Here is a 21,975-nt window from a genome sequence, read left to right as displayed (position 1 = left end):
ATTAAAAACGGTTTAATGGAATTATGAGACATGTTTGCGCTATAGCCTGACACCAACAGAAAATTATGAAAGACTGAATTAGTCGGCAAATATACCCCGATGATGTTCGTATAATTTCCAATGCTTTTGAGAATTTTGATGGTCTTCATTAAATTTTGGTGATATTTCGGTTAGTATAAATAATTTGTGTTACTTTTATATCTAAATACAACTCAAAACGTTTACTTTTACCTTTGTGAAATGTTCATATTTATACTTCGAGGAAATTTCTCTGCACAGTTGTTCGATCTGTTAGCAATGGCAGTCCAAATATCCTCCATATCAAAATGTCAGCCCCTGACCCTTTCCATGCACACGCATGCATACATACGCGCTCACACACGAATTCATACACACACATATTCACATATATGTGTATGTGCACATATATGTATGTATGTATGTATGTATGTATGTATGTATATATATATATGTATACACACACACACACACATATCGTTTGTGGAAATACATAAATCCAGAGGAGAAATACACACTAAGCTGTAGAGGCAGGGAGAGAGAGGAGGAGAGAGAGTGGGGAGAAGGAGAGAGTGGGGAAGAAGAGAGAGAGACAGAGGTGTGAGAAAGTAGGGAGAAAGACATGAGGGGGAGAAAGAGAGAGTATTTCGTTCAGTTGTTCTAGATTGTGAGTTGAGGTCCAGCCAAGGACCAATTTAATTTTCATCTTCCTGGGACTGATAGAAGAGGTACCAGTAATACGCTGTATGGACTGACTACACATAATTTTTTACTTCCTACAATCATTCAATTACAGTCATAACGGAGATATCGTTTCCTCGGTTTTATCTATTTTATGGAAGATAATCCAAAGTGTTTTTACCAGAGTTATTTCCCTTGGTTAAAGCTTATCCATAACTATAACAAAGTATAGCACATTATATCGGCATTCATAAAAAGAAATACATGCACCCCCCCCCCCTATTTTTTAAGGGAGACTTCTGAGTCAGATTTCTCATAGATGTATATAAATCTCCTTTCAGAATCTAAAACAAAAAAAAAAAAAAGAAAGGAAAGAAAAAATGTATCCCGTGAAATTGGATGCGTTATTGTCGGTGGATAAACGTACTATAGAAAGCGATGCAGACACTTATTTTGAAATTATTCAAGATGTAAGTAATATTCTTTCACATGCATACATTCAAACATATTCTGTATATATATATATATATCCTTTCTGGTTTTCTCTCCTACCCTTCCCTATTCTTCTTCTCTCCTCTTCACCGTTCCCTCTCTCTCGCTCTTCCTCCTTGACTCTCTCGTCACTGACACGTGACGAAAGGGAATCTATCTTTCTGTCCATTTCCTTCCTAAAGACAAGATGTGCTTATACCAGTCTCCTCTCATAAGCTCGTCTTCCTAGCGTTCATAATAATTTTTCTATCGTCTTGGCTTAACAGAACTCACTGCTTGTTTTTACTGTCTTGGTCTCACTGTCCTATTCTTGTTACCACTTTCACTTACTGAAAAAAATCCCAAATTTTATTTAATTTGCTTTGCAGGAAGGACTGTTTCAATGAAATCGCGTTTTGTCCTATATATATATATATATATATATATATATATATATATGTGTGTGTGTGTGTGTGTGTGTTGTGTGTGTGTGTGTTTGTGTGTGAGTGTGTGTATATATATATATATATATATATATATATATATATATATAATAAACCTTTACATAAATAAATAACGTGAAATACACGAAGGGACGAACATAACAGACAACGGGTCATTCAAAGCCTTCGTTCTTCAGTCAGAAACTGATTCCTCATCGCAGATTTCGGCTGTTTAATTCTGAGATCCGCTCTGAATCAGCCAGCCACAGAAGGAAAGAATGCAACGCAACGGAGATGAACATGGAACGAAAAAAACTTTTTTGGAGACAGTAACGGTTAAAAACATGGATGACACAGGCGCCCTACGGCTTTGAGACAAAAAGAGACACAAAAACAATATCAACAAGCGTGGAAAAATAATTACCTTTTCGGTGATGAGACATGTTGTGTGTGTGTGTGCATGTATATATGAATGTATCTATTTATAAAATTTTATTTCTTAATAGCCTTATTGAAAAACCCTACCTTGAATATATTAAATACTGGTTCCAAATATCATGCCTCCTAGCATTTTGCTCAGCGTGCTAATGGCTCTACCAGTGCACTGTTTTAAGTATATTGGCTTTATATTTTGATCCAAAGTAGCAGTTTCCGGGGTGGAGATAAATTGATTACATCGACCTCAGTGCTCAGCTGGTACTTATTTTATCAGTCCTGAAAGGTAAAGCGATCCTCGGCAGGATTTGAACTCGGAACATTGCAACGGGTGAAATACCACTAAGCACTTTGGCCTAGTGAGCTAATGATTCTGCTAGCTCACTGCTTTTGCTACCTTAAATATATTAAATATCAAGTTATGATTTATTTAGTCTTGTTTTGTGTTTATTTAAAGCCATTCATCCTTTCAGGGTTGATTAAATAAGTACCAGTTACGCACTGCGGTTGATGCAATTGACTTAATCCCTTTGTTTGTCCTTGTTTGTCCCCTCTGTGCTTAGCTCCTTGTGGGCAATAAAGAAATAAATATAATGTTTGTGTACTCTTCTGTGCTTGCATGGATCAGATAGAATTTGCTGGGGTAGATTTTCTATGCTTGGGTGCCTTCTTGTCACCAACCCATATCTATTTGCAAGCAAGATAATATTTCTCCATGACATGATATCACAGAATTTTGTAAAATAACAATATTGTTAATTAATTAATCTGTTGTTTGGAACATAAATTAACATGAAATTTTGATGGGAGGTTTTAATTTCGATCATTTTAAAACCAGAAACTTCTGATGCCATCTCACATATGAGTTGGCATCAGAAAAGTGAACCCTTTTGTTACCATATTTCCATTGAAATATTCTTTGTTTCAATTAATTTTGAAAATAGTGAAGAATTTAGTAAAATAATATATGTCTTAACCCATTGCCTGCTATGAACCCCATTTGGGGATCTGCTAAAAATAGTCTCACTGCCAGTTGTTCGTTGTATTTAAAGTGAATTGCTTATGTACATTGCATATGCAGAGGTGTGTTTAACAATATTTAGTTGTTAAAGTTTGTCATTATTAGCTCTGGCTAATTCTAGAGGACATTTTATGTCATAAATCACAATTTTTGAACTACAAAAATATTAACTGTTTTGAAAATGTTGTTCTTTTATTTACATTTCCTGTCTATATCATTCATCGATATTTCATATACATTCGTATTTGATACCATAGTTTAAAAAAAAAGTAAAATGTTTATTACAATTGAATAGAAAAGGAAAAAGGATAAATACGCTTTTTTTCTGCGATCCCCATTTGGGACTTTTCAAAAAGTTTATCATAATTTCCAAAATAATTCACATATGAAGAAAACTTAAATACTATATATTATTTTGACTCATAAGACCCCTGGCCAAACCCAAAAATATAAATAGAAAAATTTGGCAGTTAATGGATTAATATAAAAGAGGCATAGGGTGGTGAGCTGGCAGATTCTTTAGCATGCCGGGCAAATGCTTAGCGGCATATTGTCTGTCTTTACCTTCTGAGTTCAAATTCCGTCGAGGTAGACTTTGACTTTTATTCGTTCAGAGTCGATAAAATAAGTATCAGTTGTGTGCTGGGGGTCGATGTAATCGACTTACTTCCTCCCCTCAAATTTCAGGCCTTGTGCCAAAATTTGAAACCAATATAAAGATAACGTAACAGACAAGAGACACCAATCATTGCAGCGTATCTGCTTAAGCTATAGAAAATTGTTTGGTACCTTTTAGTTATCTCACCCCCATTAAAAAATTGCCATTAAAAAACTGGGTTATCTCCCCTCTAAAAAATTGAGTTAATGCGGCGACAAGAGATTAGATTAAAAGATTCAATACTTTAGATTCAATACTTCAACACATTGTTGACGCTTGGCCTCCTCAATAGGAATGGTATGGTTTATTATAAAAATATTATCAGATTCAATAAGATGTTTCATCTTTTCACTTTTGTTTTTTCTATCTTTGTTTTATCAAGGATTAAACAATCTTTTTAGTTGAGGGAGATAACCAACAGTACCGATATTTCCCATAAACCGTGGGGAGATAACCCAATTTTTAAAAACCAAAAAGTACCAACTGGTATTCCTGTAAGTTGACGGTGTTTGGTTCCATTGTGTTTATTTACCATTCTTTATTTAGGTGAAACCTAGAGAGATTTCTGATGTCAAACAATTGAGGCAGCTTTTCATAATAACCCGAATTTTAGCAACCATCAAGGAATGCCAACTGGATGAAGCTATAAAAATCACATTACAAGATGCTAAAGACGGAGCTAAAAGAGGTATGAACTTACATTTTGTTCTTTATACATTGTCTTTCTTGCCTTTCATAATTTTCTTTTACTTGTGTCAGTCAGTAGACTGCAGACATGGGGCACCATTTTGAAGGGTTTAGTTGTACAAACCGTCCCTGCACTTATTTTAGGCCTGGTGGTCTCTTTTCCTGAATAGCAAAGTTATGGGGGATGTAAACAAAGCAACGTTGGTTTTGAAGTAGTGGTGGGACTGACAAGCGCCGAAGCATATAGACATATTAATAGATAGACAGATTGTTTCTGTCTACCAAATCCCTGTGCTGCAGTGGAAGACACTTGTCCAAAGTGCCACATAAAGGGAGTGAACTGGAAACAACGTGGTTAGAAAGCAATGTCTAGAAATAATTTTGTAATAATGAATCATGAGATACATGTAGGACAGTAAAAGACCAACCAAGTGATGAATGAATGTATGTATGTATGTATGTATGTATGTATGTATGTATGTGTGTGTGTGTATGTATGTATGTATGTATGTATATGTGTGTGTGTGTATGCATGTGTGTGTATGTATGTATGCATGTGTGTATGTAGGTATGCATGCATGTATGCATGTATGTATGTATGTGCATGTGTGTGTATGTATGTATGTATGTATGTATGTATGTATGTGTGTATGCATGTATGTATGTATGTATGTATGTATGTATGTATGTATGTATGTATGTATGTATGTATGTGTGTGTGTATGTATGTATGTATACATGTATGCCATTATTCGGTTTATTTCAAGATTTCTTGCTAATAGAGAAGGAGCTAGTTTCTAACCTAGATCCAAGGCTCCTTCATTGGAATTTCAACATCAGCAACAGGGTATTTTTGATTGTATGTCTGTCTGTCTGTATGTACGTACGTACGTATGTATGTATGTACGTACATACGTATGTATGTATGTATGTATGTATGTATGTATGTATGTATGTATGTATGTATGTATGTATATGTGCAGATTTGTATGTTTTATGCATGTATTCTCATGCATAAAGTTGCATATCTAGACATGCTCATATATTTAGTTTCCTGCTACCAAATCCACTCACAAGGCTTTGATCGGTTCAAGTTTATAGAAGATGCTTGCCATGCAGTGAGACTGAACCCGGAGTCATGTGGTTTGGAAGCAAGCTTCTTACCACACAACTATGCCTGTGCCAAGACCGAAAAGGCGGGTTAGGCTATGTAAGTGCTATGGAAGGAGCGCTGTTAAGCTCCCGGTCCACTAATAACAAGAGTGAGGAGGCTAAGGCAGGTCAAGTGTGGGCATGTGTATGGTGAATAAAATGAAATGAGATAACAAGGCAAAGGCTATTGGATACTGCTAGGAATATCAAATTGCCTTGGCCTTGTTATCTCATTTTATTTAACACACACACACACACAAACACACACACTGACACACACACAGACACACACAGACAGACACACACACACACACACACACAACACATAATGCAGATACAGACTGAGACACATGCACACACAGACACAGGCACACACACACATGCACACACACACACACACATACACACAGATACTGACAGAGACACATGCACACATAGACACAGGCACACACACACACACATGCACACACACACACAAACACATACACACAGATACAGACAGAGACACATGCACACACAGACACAGGCACACACACACATGCACACACACACACACACACATACACACAGATACTGACAGAGACACATGCACACATAGACACAGGCACACACACACACATGCACACACACACACAAACACATACACACAGATACAGACAGAGACACATGCACACACAGACACAGGCACACACACACATGCACACACACACACAAACACAGACACACACACACATGCATACGTACATACATGCATACAAGTTCAGGCTCATACCTGTAATTATTGGGGCCCTGGGATATATAACACACTGCCTAAAATATCAATCTTAAGAAATTAGGCTTCTCAAAACCAGAAAAGAGAAAGCTGATTCGAAGACTACAGATCCAGTCCATCACTGGAACTGTAAAAATCTGTAAAACTTTCAAGAAGTTTATCATTTAAATATATATGAGCATGTCTAGATATGCAACTATATGCATGAGAATACATACATAAAACAAAACATACAAATCTGCACATACATACATACATACATACATACATAGATATGATGATGGCTGCCTCCTCGTTATCAGGTATGGACATTGCAAGAGGCTTAACTGTTAATGGTGCTGTGACTGAATGTGACTTTTTAGCCCATTTAAAGATCTACAATGTCTTGGATGGAATTGGCTGCTAAAGCCTTTACTGGCAATAGCCAGCTGCAGTTGTAATTGGGCTTCATGTACCTTTGCATGTCGTTTAAATCCTCCCACCGAATCACACTCACTTCCACATGCCTGACAGATATGATTAGTATGGTGTGTAGCTCCACCACCGGCAGCCTGGTAGTCAATCATTGGTCTCGCTTTATGACTACGAAGGTGACTCTTGAGTCTAGCTTTACTGAGGCAGAGTCTTGCACAGACACTGCATGTTGATGACATACATACATACATAGATACACACATACATACATACATACATACATACATACATACATACACACACACACACACCCACACTCACACACACACACACACACATGCACACACACACAAATGAAAAATGTATAAACAAACAACATAATGTATATTGAATGTAAAAATGATCGGGAGATAAACAGAAGGTCCATAATTCTTCATCAGTTATTGACCAATGGTACTGTTCAGTTTTGAACCTTTAACGATAAGACTGAGTGCCTTCCAATTGGTGATGCCCGCAAACTCCGCACCAAAAAAAAAACAGTTTCTTGCAGAGATGTATTATGTATGCATGTATTATTCTTTTATTTGTTTCAGTCATGCTGGAGCATCGCCTTTAGTTGAACAAATCGACCCTAGGACTTATTCTTTGTAAGCCTAGTACTTATTCTATCGGTCCCTTTTGCTGAACTGCTAAGTTACTGAGGACGTAAACACACCAGCATCAGATGTCAAGTGATATTTGGGGGACAAACTCACACACACAAACACACACACACATATATATATGGCAGGCTTCATTCAGTTTCCATCTACCAAATCCACTCATACGGCTATGGTTGGCCCAAGGCTATAGTAGAAGATACTTGCCCAAGGTGCCATGCAGTGGGACTGAACCTGAAACCATGTGGTTGGTAAGCAAGCTACTTACCACACAACCACTCGTATGCATGTATCTATGTATTCTTTTTCCTCTGAATGTACTTATGTTGTTATCAGTCACATGGGTGATCAAGCTTTGGTAGTACAATATCAAATGCATTCTCTTTGAGTAGAGGATACTAATAACACAATATCCACAGGATATCTAATACCGGATTATGGTTGCTTTTCACCTGTCTAAGCACCTGGTTATATTCGTTTCACACCCAGATCGTTTTACCTATTTGCCTTCTCTACAGGTGCAATATATACCTACAAGGCTGTGAACTGGATAGATCAATTCATTTAAAGGATTTTGTGGTCCTTTTTAACCCATTAAGTCCCAGAGTACTTAAATTTCTGAATATTACTTTTAAATTTCTACAAATGATTAAAAATAGGTTAAAAGGAAAAAAATAATTAATAAAACTCCTGGAAATACTCGGTGTCCTATAAATAGGACACTGAGACAATGTGATATAGCTTATTTAATGTTCTCATTTAGTGTCCTATTTATAGGACAGTGTGACTTAATGGGTTAATGTACCCTGATATAATTACTGTCTGTTTCAGTGTTTGTGTATATGCAGACACACATGCATATGCTTGTGTCTGTATGTTGATGCATGTGTACTTGGCCTGATCAATATGTATTGGGACTGTTACCATAGTAACGAACTAAACTATGCAGAGTGAAGCCACTTGGCACAGATTGACCTTGAACATACATACACACATAAATAAATACATATATACATACATACAAAAATACCCTGTTGTTGATGTTGAAATTCCAATGAAAGAGCCTTGGGTCTAGGTTAGAAACCAGTCCTTTTTCTATTGGCAAGAAATCTTGAAATAAACTGAATAATAACATACATATATACAAACATACATACAAACGCATATACAACATCCAAGCCTATATCTTTTTCCTCTGAAGATATGCTCAGCTTATCTCTCTCTATATAAACGGCAGTTTGTCTGTGTGTGTTTCTGTGTGTCTGTTAGGTTGTACCCTCACCCTGACCACGGCTTTCAACCGATTCTGATGAAACTTGACACACACATAGCCCAATGTCATAATTCAAAACTAACGCAGCGAAAATTTTGAAAAGTTCCCCCAGTTCTGAAAAAAATCGATAAATTCGACATGGGGTTGAGAATTAGAAACACAAACCACAGACTGTCTAGGGGACGCAACTCGACCTTTTTTAACTAAAAAAAAATTTACCATGATTTTTTTCCCATTTTTTGGCTATTTTTTGGCTATAACTCTCTAAAAATGCTTTATAGTTATTTCCCTTACAAACCTGAGCAACGCCAGGCGATACTGCTAGTATAAATATAAATCTAATATTTACTGAGTATTAATTGAAACAGCTGTTTGTGAAGATGATTAATTTGCTGTTAATAATAAACAATTATTAACTTCCCAATCTCCATTTTCTTTTTTTTTTTCTTTTAAATGAATAGAAACTATATGTTTTTATATTTTTACCTATTATTTTAAGGAAATTAATTCCCCCAAAATATTAGACCAGGATGAAACCATCCTCTCATGAGGTTAACATAACCTCTGATTTAATATATATATGCATGTGTGTGTGTGTGTGTGTATACACAAACACACACACGCATATATATATATATATATATATATATATATATATATATAATATATATATATATATATATATATATATATCGTCTGGCACCTGTGTCGGTGGCACATAAAATCACCCACTACACTCTCGGAGTGGTTGGCGTTAGGAAGGGCATCCAGCTGTAGAAACACTGCCAGATCTGACTGGCCTGGTCAGCCTTCGGGCTCCCCAGACCCCAGTTGAACCGTCCAACCCATGCTAGCATGGAAAGCGGACGTTAAACGATGATGATGATGATGATGATGATGATATATATACATATATACGACGGGCTTCTTTCAGTTTTTGTCTGCCAAATCCACTCATAAGGCCTTGGTCGGCCTGAGGCTATATTAGAAGACACTTGCCCGAGGTGCCTCGCAGTGGGACTGAACCCGGAACCAAGTGGTTGTGAAGTGTGCTTATGTGCTTGTATGCGTGTGCATGATGACATTCATGCGTGTACATGCAAGTAGATATATTTTATATATGTGTTTGTATATGTATCTTTAATCGATATATTTTACTAGTTTCAATCACTACACTGCGGTCATGCTGGAGCACTGCTTCGAAGAATTTTTAGTCAAACGAATCAACCCCAGTATTTATTTCTATTTTAAGCCTGACACTTATTCTACTGGTTTCTTTTGCTGAACCATTAAGTCATAGGGACATAAACAAACCAACACCAGTTGTCTGACCAGGAAGTGGAAAAAAATATAAGATTTTTTGTTCTCTCATAATTTTTCAAAATGAACGACAGCCGTATTAATTTGATTAATGTATATATATATATTACAGTAATTAAAGAACAGAAACACAAGGAGCTTCATGCGGTATCTATCTATCTATCTATCTATCTATCTATCTATCTATCTAATCGCCTGTTCTCTCGCTTTGTCTGTCAGTCTCTGTCTCCCTATCTATCTATCTATCTATCTATCTATCTATCTATCTATCTATCTATCTACCAACCTACATCTATCTATCTAGCTGTCTGTCTGTCTGTCAGGGTTCTCATTCCTAAGGTATTTTTTGATATTATTATTATTATTATTGTTATTGTTCAAGTCACTGCTTGGAATCGAACTCGGAATCTTGGGGTTAGTAGCCCGTACTCTTAAACACTATGCCATGGGCATATGGCGTAATGGTTAAGAGCGCAGGCTACTAACCCCAAGATTCTGAGTTTGATTCCAAGCAGTGACTTGAACAATAACATAAACAACAACAACAACAATAATAATAATAACAATAATAATATTAATAGTAATAATGATGATAATAATAATAACATAAAAAAATACCTTAGGAATATTATTATTATTATTATTATTATTATTATTATTATTATAATTCAGGTCAAGATTCCGCGTTCGATTCCAGGCAATGACCTGAATAATAATAATAATAATAATAATAATATAATATCGAAAAATACCTTAGGAATGAGAACCTAGGTTAAAAATTTTCCCCAAGACACCTGATGAAGGCTGGAAGGTATATCAGCCAAAACGTTGTGTTAACAACAAACGAGATGAGGACAACTATCTGTCAAATGTAAATAATGTTTTTTTTTTTACTTCATAAATACAAAGAAAGAACCATAACTGATGTGTGTTTCTCTACTTAATTTATTCAGCAATTTGAACCTTTCATCAGGCAAGCAGACTCGGTGTCATTAATTAGCAGTACTGATTACAATGTGGAAAGTCATATTAGCAAATTGAATCAGGAAAACCTACAACTTGAGCGGGAACTGAAATTACAGAGAGAAATTGCTGAAAAGGTTAAGGGAAAATTTATTCCTAGAATTTTTAATTAACTTGTACTGGATTAAAATGTTTGGTTATTGGCTTGGATCAGTGGTCCTCAACTTTTTTTTTTACCCTATCGAGCACCTTGAATCCCCATTTTACTCAGATGCACCCCTTATAACCGTTTGATTTCTTTCCTTTTATTTCTTTTACTTGTTTTAGTCATTTGACTGTGGCCATGATGGAGCACTGCCTTTAGTCGAACAGATCAACCCCCAAGACTTATTCTTTGCACGCCTAGTACTTATTCTATCAGTTGCATTTACCGAACCACTAAATTATGGGGACATAAGCATGCCAACATCTGTTGTCAAACACACACATACACACACACACACAAACATATGATGGGCTTCTTTCAGTTTCCCTCTACCAAATCCACTCAAGGCTTTGGTCAGTCTGAGGCTATAGTAGAAGGCACTTGCCCAAGGGGCTGGACATGGAGCCATGTGATTGGGAAGCAAGCTTCTTATTTCTTTATTGCCCACATGGAGCTAAACATAGAGGGGACAAACAAGGACAGACAAAGGGATTAAGTTGATTACATCGACCCCGGTGTGTAAATGGTACTTAATTTATCGACCCCGAAAGGATGAAAGGCAAAGTCGACCTCAGCAGAATTTGCACTTAGAACCTAAAGACAGATGAAATACCACTAAGCATTTCGCCTGGTGTGCTAACGTTTCTGCCAGCTCGCACACAAGTGGCTTGCACACTTCTGTGCCTATGCATACACATATTGTTTTCTTCTGTTGCTTATTTCAGTCATTTGACTGTGGCCATGCTGGAGCACCACTCTTAGTCAAACAACTCAACCCCAAGACTTATTCTTTGCAAGCCTAGTACTTATTCTATCGGTCTCGTTTACTGCTAAGTTACGGGGATGTAAACACGCCAACATCTGTTGTCAATCGATGGTGGAGGGACAAACACACATACACACACATGCACACGCACACACATAAAAGGCTTCCTTCAGTTTCCATCTACCAAATCCACTCACAAGGCTTTGATCAGCTTGAGGCTATAGTAGAAGACACTTGCCCAAGGTGCCACACAGTGGGACTGAACCCTGAACCATGTGGTTGGTGAACAAGCTACTTACCACACAACCACTCTAGTTTGATGTTTAAAAAACCCTTTTATCATTAAATATTATCAGGAATTGAATTAAAAGATTGTTAAAATATTTTGCATAGAAATATAAGCAATTTATTGCAGCTAAACTTTAACAATAAAATTTTATATGGATCCCTAAGGTCCATACGAACCCAAAGGATCATATGGACCTCAGCTGAGAACCACTAGCATAGAATATGAATGCATATAGTCTAGTTACTCTTTACTTGTTTCAGTCATTTGACTGTGGCCATGCTGGAGCACTGCCTTTAGTTGAGCAAATCGACCCCAAGACTTATTGTTTGTAAGCCTAGTACTTATTCTATCGGTCTCTTTTGCCGAACTGCTAAGTTACAGAGACATAAGCACACCACCATCGGTTGTCAAGCAATGTTGTGGGGGACAAACACAGACACGCAAACTTATACACACATATACATATACATATATATATATATAATGGTATTTTAATATAAGCTTATGGCGATGATTGTGCAATGACTAAGGAAAATATTCTAATAAAGAGGCATACAAGCCCTCAACAGAAACTAAGAAGACGGATAGGAAAGCCTTTTTTCTGTTGAGGGCTTATACGAACCCTTATTAGACCATTTTCCTTAGTCATTGCACAGTCATTGCCATAAACTTTAATCTTATATAAAAAAACCATTGTTATTATTTACAGGATTATAAAAACGGCATCATATAAAAAAGAATTCGCACCAATATATATATATATATATATATATATATATATATATATACACCAAGTAAGTTAGGGGCTGTGGATCCAATCCACTAAGGGATAATACCCAATTATTATGCAGAATAATAATGTAATAACTCTTTATTAATTGTATGATATATGACTATATTGACTGTGATTATAAAATTAATAAGCTTATATTTTTCATAAATATCTGTTTATATTATATTATAGTATATTCTATATTTGAATTTCTTATACTATGTTTTGTGAATAGATGAATACACAGAATCTAATATTGTTAATAATGATAATAATAATAACAATAATATTAGTAATAATTAAATATTATATGTGTACTCATGGATAAGGATGTATATGTATGCTCCAGTATATATAATTAATTGTCTATATGCTTGTATATATGTATAATTATGTCTATTTATATATTTATGTAATTTATGTACACGTATATGTGTATATATATGTTTATGTATGTATATGTATATATATATATGTGTATATATATATATATGTGTGTGTGTGTGTGTTTATATATATATTAAATTGTGCGTGTATTTTATTTCATCTATATATTTATATTTTTATGATTGTACTTTATAATCTCTGACGAGGCCTAGGGATATATATAAATACCTCATTTTCAACTGCTTACCACCTCAATACACCTGACTAATATAGGCACAATGTATTTCTATTATCCATAGGCTGAAACAGCTGTAATTGATTTTAATAATTTACGAGATTCAGGTTTTTTAATAACTACTTGTATTCTTATCTTATATGCATTGAATAATATACTATATGTATGTTGTTATGATGGTTGTCGTTTTGATAAATATATATATATATATATATCGTAGCAACACACTTCTTACCTGTTGTCTGTTCTAACTTGCAGTATAGCAACGAAATCACTCAATTGAGTCGGACTAAAGAAGCTATTAGACAGGAGGTAGGTTGATATCGTTCCCAGTATCTTATCTTTCAAATGAAACCAAAAGAAGCTTAAAGGATTTACTTATCTTTTATATCTTTTACTTGATTCAGTCATTAGACCGTGGCCATGCTGGAGCATCACCTTGAAGAATTTTAGTTGAATAGGTCAATACCAGTACTTATTTTCATTGTAAGCCTGAGACTTATTCTATCGGCCTGTTTTGTTGAACTGCTATGTTACGGAGACAAAAACACACCAATACTCGATGTCAGTCTGTGGTGCGACCAACCACATGGTTCCTGGTTCAGTCCCACTGCGTGGCACCTTGGGCAAGTGTCATCTGCTATAGCCTCGGGCCGACCAAAGTCTTGTGAGTGGATTTGGTAGACGGAAACTGAAAGAAGCTTGTCATATGTATATATATATGTGTGTGTGTGTTTGTCCCCAACATCACTTGATAACCGATGCTGGTGTGTTTACATCCCCGTAACTTAGCAGTTCATCAAAAGAGACTGATAGAATAAGTACTAGGCTTGCAAAGAATAAGTCCTGGGGTGGATTTACTCGACTAAAGGCGGTGCTCCAGCATGGCCAAAGTCCAATAACTGAAACAAGTAAAAGAGTGTGTGTGTGTGTGTGTATATATATATATATATATATATATATATATATCATCATCATCATCATCGTTTAGTGTCCGTTTTCCATGCTAGCATGGGCTGGACGGTTCAACCGGGGTTCTGTCTGATCTGGCATTTGATTTTTTGATGTTGATGGTGATGTACTTGATTCAATAGGTCTCCTCAAGCACAGCAAGTCGCCCTCCAATCCAAGGTAAGTACAGCAGGCGATCCTGCGATCTAAGGCACTTTGGAAGGGCTGGGGCTTTTATGTGAAGCCGGTGCAGGAAACAGCCACAAACTCACATTATTTGTCGGGTCTTCGCAGTCACAGCATATCTCCAGAGGTCTCAGTCTTTTGTCATTGCCTCTGTGAGACCCAACGTTCGAAGGTCATTCTTATTTCAATTTAAAATTATTGAAATCTTTGTGCTGATGACGAGAATGTTGGAATAGAGATGTAATTCTTGCATCTCTATATCTAACTAACTCAGAAACGCGTCCACAAGTAATCAAATGCTGGGTGAACTTTCGTTATTTTTCTCTCTATGCCTACGTGTATTGTTTTTAAGTATACATTGTCTGGGAGAATATTCTTATAGTAGAAGAAATAGCTAAGTTCTTTGGCTGCTATTTCTAAAAGTTTGGTATGTGGCAAAGCAAATTTTTTTGCTGAACCCTAATTATAATTATATTCATAATTATATAAAGTAATATATATATAATATATATATATATATATATTATATATATATATATATATACGAAAGTTCAAAAAGGTCATATTTTGGTGGTATATATATATATATATACCACCAAAATGTGACCTTTTTGAACTTATAATTTTCTGTGTATATATACATAGATACCTCCAAACAAACATGATTTTTAATGAAATCCTAATATTTTTAACGAACTTTTTAATATTTTTTCAGAATTTTTCCTGTAAACTGTTTTTAACATTTTCTTATTATTATCAAAGAATGTATATATGCATTGTAATATTTTGTGACAACCACTCTTAATACAACAAAGCTTTTACATTTTACTTTTGACAATCTTTTTCTAAAAAAAGTGAATCCGGTCAAGTGAATAAATATCTTTTAAAATTGCATTTTCAAACCTTCTTTCATACATATTTCCACTCGTGCAGTACCTTACAACTTCACTTTGTTATATATATATATATATATATATATATATATATATACATTCATCATACCTTCTTAATGATTCTATTTTGTATTCACCTTTCTCTCTCCCAGAAAAACCTGATGCGTGTTGAGATCACTGAATACAAGTCCCAAGTGCATCTACAATGGGAGCACTTTTTACACAAAATGTCTGAAGATCTGAAGGAATGTAAGGAGAATCTCATATTTAAGGAAAAATTGTTGAAGGTTTCTACAGCTGAAATTGAGGTATTATTTTATTCATTTAAGCCATTAGCTCCCCATGGTGCATAGTTCATTGACGACTTTTCTCTACTTTTCTCAGCTCTGGGCTGTTTTTACTGCTTCTCTCCAACTGAATCCAGGCTTTTCCAGTTCTACCACTTTACGTCACATGTTGCATTAGGTCACATGTTTACCTGCGAAAAGGTTTTTCTTTCTCAGATCTTGTTGGTTTTGAATTGATATTGATGCTAGTGAAACTGCTTTTTTCTAGGTAGGGGTGTTGGTCCTATGCAAACCAGCCTTTTACTCTCATTTGAAACATGGACCATACCCATCATTTTTTTTTCTTGAGTCAGTTAGGCCATTTTGTGGCGAGGGAGATGTCACCGCTTGGCTACAAAAAATTAAGTTGGTGGCAAGACTCCAATGTATAGATGACTTAGCGAGTTTCATATTGTTGTATATCAATGGATCAGCATTGGCGCTATGCCTGGAAATGGTGAAAAAGGATGGAAGCGAAGAGAGAATTGTGGTAGCCTTACCTGTCAGTTTGGAAAAAGGGTCACTTTTAACGACCACGTGTTCTGTCTCGATCTCCAAGATTCAATGTCCACGTGCACGTTCCATCGCTGTACAGTGTGACACATGTCTGCTCTGATGTGCTGTTTGCCACCGACTGCCTCCTTGCACTTCACTGACCCCGCATGCCACCCGTGGCCATTTTAGCGGGATCCACAGGCCCACATGCCTACTCCCTCACTTCCGATCCTTCCCTACAACACAGACTGGCTCATAACACCAAATAGAATTGAAATTAAAGGGCTCAATAGGTACAGAATGGTTGGTCTATTCTTTTTCCACTGAGTGGTGTTCTACTTCATATTTGTGACGTTCTATATTTTTCCTAATTAGGTCAGACTTTTGCATGTAACTTTTGGTACTTTTTGGTTGTCTCACCCCCATTAAAAAATTGCCATTAAAAAATTGAGTTACCTCCCCTCTAAAAAATCGAGTTAATGTGGCGACAAGAGATTGGATTAAAAGAGTTAGATCCTTTTGATTCAATACTTCGACACATTGTTGATGTTTGGCCTCCTCAACAGGCCTGGTATGGTTTGTTATAAAAATGTTATCATATAGGCACAGGAGTGGCTGTGTGGTAAGTAGCTTGCTTACCAACCACATGGTTCCGGGTTCTGTCCCAATGTGTGGCACCTTGGGCAGGTGTCTTCTACTATAGTCTTGGGCTGACCAAAGCCTTATGAGTGGATTTGGTAGACGGAAACTGAGAGAAGCCCGTCGCATATATATATATATATATATATATATATATATATATATATCTATATTATATATATCTGTGTGTGTTTGTGTGTCTGTATTTGTCCCCAACATCGCTTGACAACCGATGCTGATGTGTTTATGTCCCCTTAACTTAGCGATTTGGCAAAAAGTGACCGATAGAATAAGTACTGGGCTTACAAAGAATAAGTCCTGGGGTCGATTTGCTCGACTAAAAGGTGGTGCTCCAGTATGGCCGCAGTCAAATGACTGAAACAAGTAAAAGAATGGTGTAAAAGAAGATGTTTAAGTTTTTCAAATTTCATATTTTATTAATTTTTTCTTTTGAGGGTTAAACAATTTTTTTTAGTTGAAGGAGATTACCAAAAGTACCAATATTTCTAGTATCACTAGTATGTTTCCATAGTTGTATTTTTGAAGGAAGGACTTGATTTTGTTGAGGCATTCTTCAAAGCACTTTAGAGGTGCTTGGGGAGGCCTGTAAAGACCAACAATGATTATGTCTTTGGCCTTGTTGAAAAGTGATATAGATTCACAATAGCCATTGGAAAATATGTCCTTGGCATCAACTGAAAAGGAGTCATGGATAAAGATGGCTGCCCCCCCCCCTTTATTTCGGTATGTGCGATCTGCACGGACGATGGTGAAATCTGTTATTTTCACCTCGGCATCCATATGTGTGCTATTTAGGTGAGTTTCAGTAAGGATAAAGAAAGGGAAGTAATGTTCCATTTCGGCAAGCAAACTCTCTATATATGGGATCTTCCATTTTGGGACAATGATTGATGGGTTGATGCCACATACATTTAACAAGAATGTCGAGGTAAGGGTAGTTTGATGTTTGCATTGTCCTATGTTTTATGTTGTTCATGGTAGCAATGAGGGTAGTTCTTGTATGGAGCTGTGTGTGTATGGTTTTCTATTTGGTAGTGGGTGTGTGTTCCTTGTGATTTGCATAAATGGTTGCTGATAGCTCATTGGATCTCCTGGCTTAGGTCGGCCTTCATATTTTCTAGATAAGTTAGTAAAAAAGAGTTACCTCTTTGGTTTGTCACTTGGTCTGAGGATACATAGTTCATGTTTATGTTATTTGGTGTTATGGTTTTTTCCATAGTTCTGTCTTCGCTGTTTGGTTGTATTTTGTTTTTGTTGTTGTCGTAGGTCTCCTCTATTGCTGTTTATATTTATCTTTCGATCGTTTTGTGCCCTTCAGATGGTGGTGGTTGCATTCTGGGCTCAAGCACATCCTTAGTAACACAGAAGTTTGGCACAGTTTAGGATGGAAGAAGGTGCATCCATTGCCTTTTGAGCATCCATATTTAGGATCAGGGCCATGGACTCTGTATTTAGGACAGTATTTGGGGTGGAGGTGAGGGAAGTTTTTTCTCCGTTATACCATATGGACAGGTGCCCTTAACAAGTCTACGGCATAAGGTTGTATGGAAAAAAGCCCAGCGTCCCTTGTTATTGGTGCCGCTGGGGCCAAATTTACAGTTGCCTTGAGAATGATAATGACAGGGTTTTTGATGTGGGTATAGTAGAGGTTTTTCTAAGGTCAGATAGCGATTTCAATGAGGATGTTGTTTGTTGCTAGCTAGCGGGTTGCTGAAGTGACCCCTGACCTGTTAGAATTGAGTCAGTTGGTGCACTACATCCGTTGACAAGTATGGCTTCTAGTGTTGCCATGTGCGAGTGTAAAGTATGAAATGATCTTGTGATTTCTTTTATTTTATTTTCGAGCTGTTTTATAGATCTGTAAAAGGATTGTGACGCTAATTTTTCAACGATTTTACCGTAGACATTAGCTTTTACACAATCGTTATGGTGAGTGTACCAAACCTGATTTCGTTTTCTACCCAGTGGCGTTTTAGAATATTATTGGCCATATTCAGTGGGACAGTATTATATACTGTACGTCAGTTGTTGATGACTTGATGTATAATAGTGAATGCACCACTGAAAAGTTTGTGTCGATATAATCGGAAATGCATAGCTATATCTGGGTGTGTGTGGAAGAGTTCAGTGTATTTAGGACAAATCAGAATGAGCGGTGTGTTTAATACAAATCAAGAGAAAAGTATTGTACTCACGGGACTAGTTTTACAACTAATCTTGGGTTTAGTTTTGGTTTATATTTGTTTCTCCAGGTTGTATATAAATTTGTGTAAATAAAAGTAAATAACACTACTACTACTACAACTACTACTACTACTACTACTAATTTATTCTTTTATCAGCCACAAGGGCTCACTTACAAAAATATTAAAAGACATACAACAACGTAAAAGACAAAAACAGGATGATACAAAGGGTTTCACAGTGTGTACACAAATTAAAACTTCCAATAAGGGAGGCACTTTTCCTTTCTTCCATAGGCACAAGGCTTCAAATTTAGGGGAGGAGTACTTAATTTATCAGCCACGAAAGGATGAAAGACAAAGTCGATCTCAGTGGGATTTGAACTCAGGATGTAAAGACAAGTGAAATACTGCTAAGTATTTTGTCCGGCGTGCTAACGATATAATAATAATAATAATAATAAATGCCCTGATGCAGTACCAGACAGTGGCTCTCATGGCTTCTGTTTTTAACTGATTGGAAGTGTTATCATGTACATTGTTTTGTCTTGGTATAAAATATGGGCTACAGCAAATATTCTGTTCAATATCACAGATTTGCTTGTCAGTTGTTTGACCTTAACCAGTTGACTATGTCCCTTAATGGCTGACGATATGTGCATCTCTGATCACAAGCAGAAGTAGTGGGGGAGCATCATAGCCATGTGTTGAGAGGAATTCTTTGGGGTTTGAATAATTCACCTTTGGAAACATGGAAACATCCTTAAACAACCCTTATTCAGGGACCTTTTGAGCGGGATGGGTTACTCGACCAAAAGAAAATTCTAACTGCTGTTAATCTTGATATGAGATCACCATGTGGTGCACATATGGTTGTGATGCATGTGCTTAGTGTACCCTTATCAGACGGGTAGTCATGATGAGTATATTTGTACCCAGATGTCACTTTGATGGCGTGCACTGCTCTCTCACTCAATAATAATAATAATAATATAATAATAATAATGAAGAAGAAAGAAAAGTCGATAGATATAACAGATTAGCTTGGGAGGTCAAGCAGTTGTCGCTGAAAAAAGTGGTAGTAGTACCAATAATTGTTGGAGCCATGGGAATAGTGAGTAAAGATCTTGAGAAGTACATGGAACAAATAGGGGCTGCAATAAGAGTGGAGCACTTTCAGAAAACAGCACTGCTTGGGACCGCTCGATACTTCGGAAGGTGCTTGAAAAATAAGTGATGTTACCTTAGTTCACTGGTAGTTAACAGCTGGCACCGTAGTACACTCCCAGCGTCAGAAGCTGGGCAAAGACAATAATAATAATAATAATAATAATAATGATAAGTGGTCCGTAGCAAACAATCTGATGTAGACCAGAAGCGCAATCATCAGTGGCTACAGAGCTCAGTGCTAAAGGCAGAGAGTGAAGGCTTTATTTGGGCTGCTCAAGATCAGAGCTTATTGACCCAGAACTATCAAGTCAATGTGATAAAAATAGAGTAGACCCGAAGTACCGATACTGCAACGATGAGATTGAAACAGTGGACCACCTAATCTATGGCTGTAAGGTTTTAGCCACTGTAGAGTATAAATCAATACATGACAGAGTTGACCAATATCTACAATGGGTGATGTATCGGCATTATAAAATCAAAACTGCTAACAAATGCTACAAGCACTATCCTGAGGCTGTAAATGAGGGAGAGAATGTAATGATTCTTTGAGACTTTTCAGTATGTACAGATCAGACAATCAAAGCTAATAAACCAGATATTGTTGTGAAGGACCAAAACAATAAAGTCTGTTTATTGATTGATATGAGCATACCCTGTGACCATAATATCTCGGCAAACGAATTTGATAAGTTCAGAAAATATTATAAAGATTTGCTAAAAGAAATTGGAATGATGTAGCATCTCAAGATGGTTACAATACCTGTGATTGCTGGAGTACTTGGAATGATAAAAAAAGGAACTGAAAATTATTTAAGACTGGTTCATCACACGTACTGAGAAGAGCATTGTTGCTGTGAATTTTCTTTCCCTTTCTCCCTTTATTTTATTTATCTACTTTTTTCTTTGGCTTTTTTAACATTTTTCTCTCTGTCTTTCTTCCCCCTTTTCTCTATTACATGACTTTATAAATCTGGTATGTTTATTTTAATGGCCAAGCAATCTATACAGTGAGTTTCTCTGCCTTAGGTGTCAGGAAGACACTCGGCAAGAGGGGACGTCACTAAAACCACCCAAACGGCCAATTGTCGATGTTAAACGGGGCAGCGATCAAGTCCACTAACTAACAATGAAGCATCTGCTCATTTTCGGGTTATTTCCCTTCATCAGCACAGAATAATTGTTCGGCTAGAGGTGGCGCTGCCAAATTCCCATTCGAAAATTATTAAATGATTTGAAATTTGGTAAATCTTGTGGTTAAATTTAAAGCGTTTTAAACCATTTTCTCTTTTCTTTCATAAATGTAAAACAACAACAACAACAGAACCTGAACAGTATAATTCAGCAACAAGGAAAGATGAAACAAAAGCAGGTAGCTGAGATGAAAGAAATGAAAGCAAAACTAAATTCGATAAAAGAATGCAATATGAAGCTAGAGGTGAATGGAAGCATGTTACGTTAGGCTCTTTGAAACACTCAGATTTATCTCT

At 36.4% G+C, this 21,975-nt stretch overlaps 1 protein-coding gene across 2 annotated transcripts in view; it reads left to right on the top strand.

Moving 5' to 3' along the window:
* Positions 1-1,058: 1,058 nt before the first annotated feature.
* LOC115224844 (centrosomal protein of 290 kDa-like) overlaps positions 1,059-21,975 on the top strand; it is a 41,503-nt gene continuing 20,586 nt past the window's right edge. Inside the window, exons 1-7 of one of the 2 annotated variants that reach the window (XM_036513863.1) lie at positions 1,065-1,169; positions 4,274-4,415; positions 10,117-10,151; positions 10,958-11,104; positions 13,880-13,933; positions 15,804-15,959; positions 21,810-21,923. In XM_036513863.1, coding sequence (XP_036369756.1) covers positions 1,080-1,169; positions 4,274-4,415; positions 10,117-10,151; positions 10,958-11,104; positions 13,880-13,933; positions 15,804-15,959; positions 21,810-21,923 — 738 coding nt within the window. In that variant the 5' untranslated portion in view covers positions 1,065-1,079. Of the gene's footprint in view, positions 1,170-4,273; positions 4,416-10,116; positions 10,152-10,957; positions 11,105-13,879; positions 13,934-15,803; positions 15,960-21,809; positions 21,924-21,975 lie in introns of both variants that reach the window. The other variant, XM_036513868.1, reaches the window with a different exon arrangement.

Source organism: Octopus sinensis, linkage group LG2 (genome assembly GCF_006345805.1).
Source record: "Octopus sinensis linkage group LG2, ASM634580v1, whole genome shotgun sequence".
Classification (NCBI taxonomy): domain Eukaryota; kingdom Metazoa; phylum Mollusca; class Cephalopoda; order Octopoda; family Octopodidae; genus Octopus; species Octopus sinensis.
The sequence above is the reverse complement of the archived record's forward strand: the minus strand, read 5'-3'. Positions and strand labels throughout refer to the sequence as shown.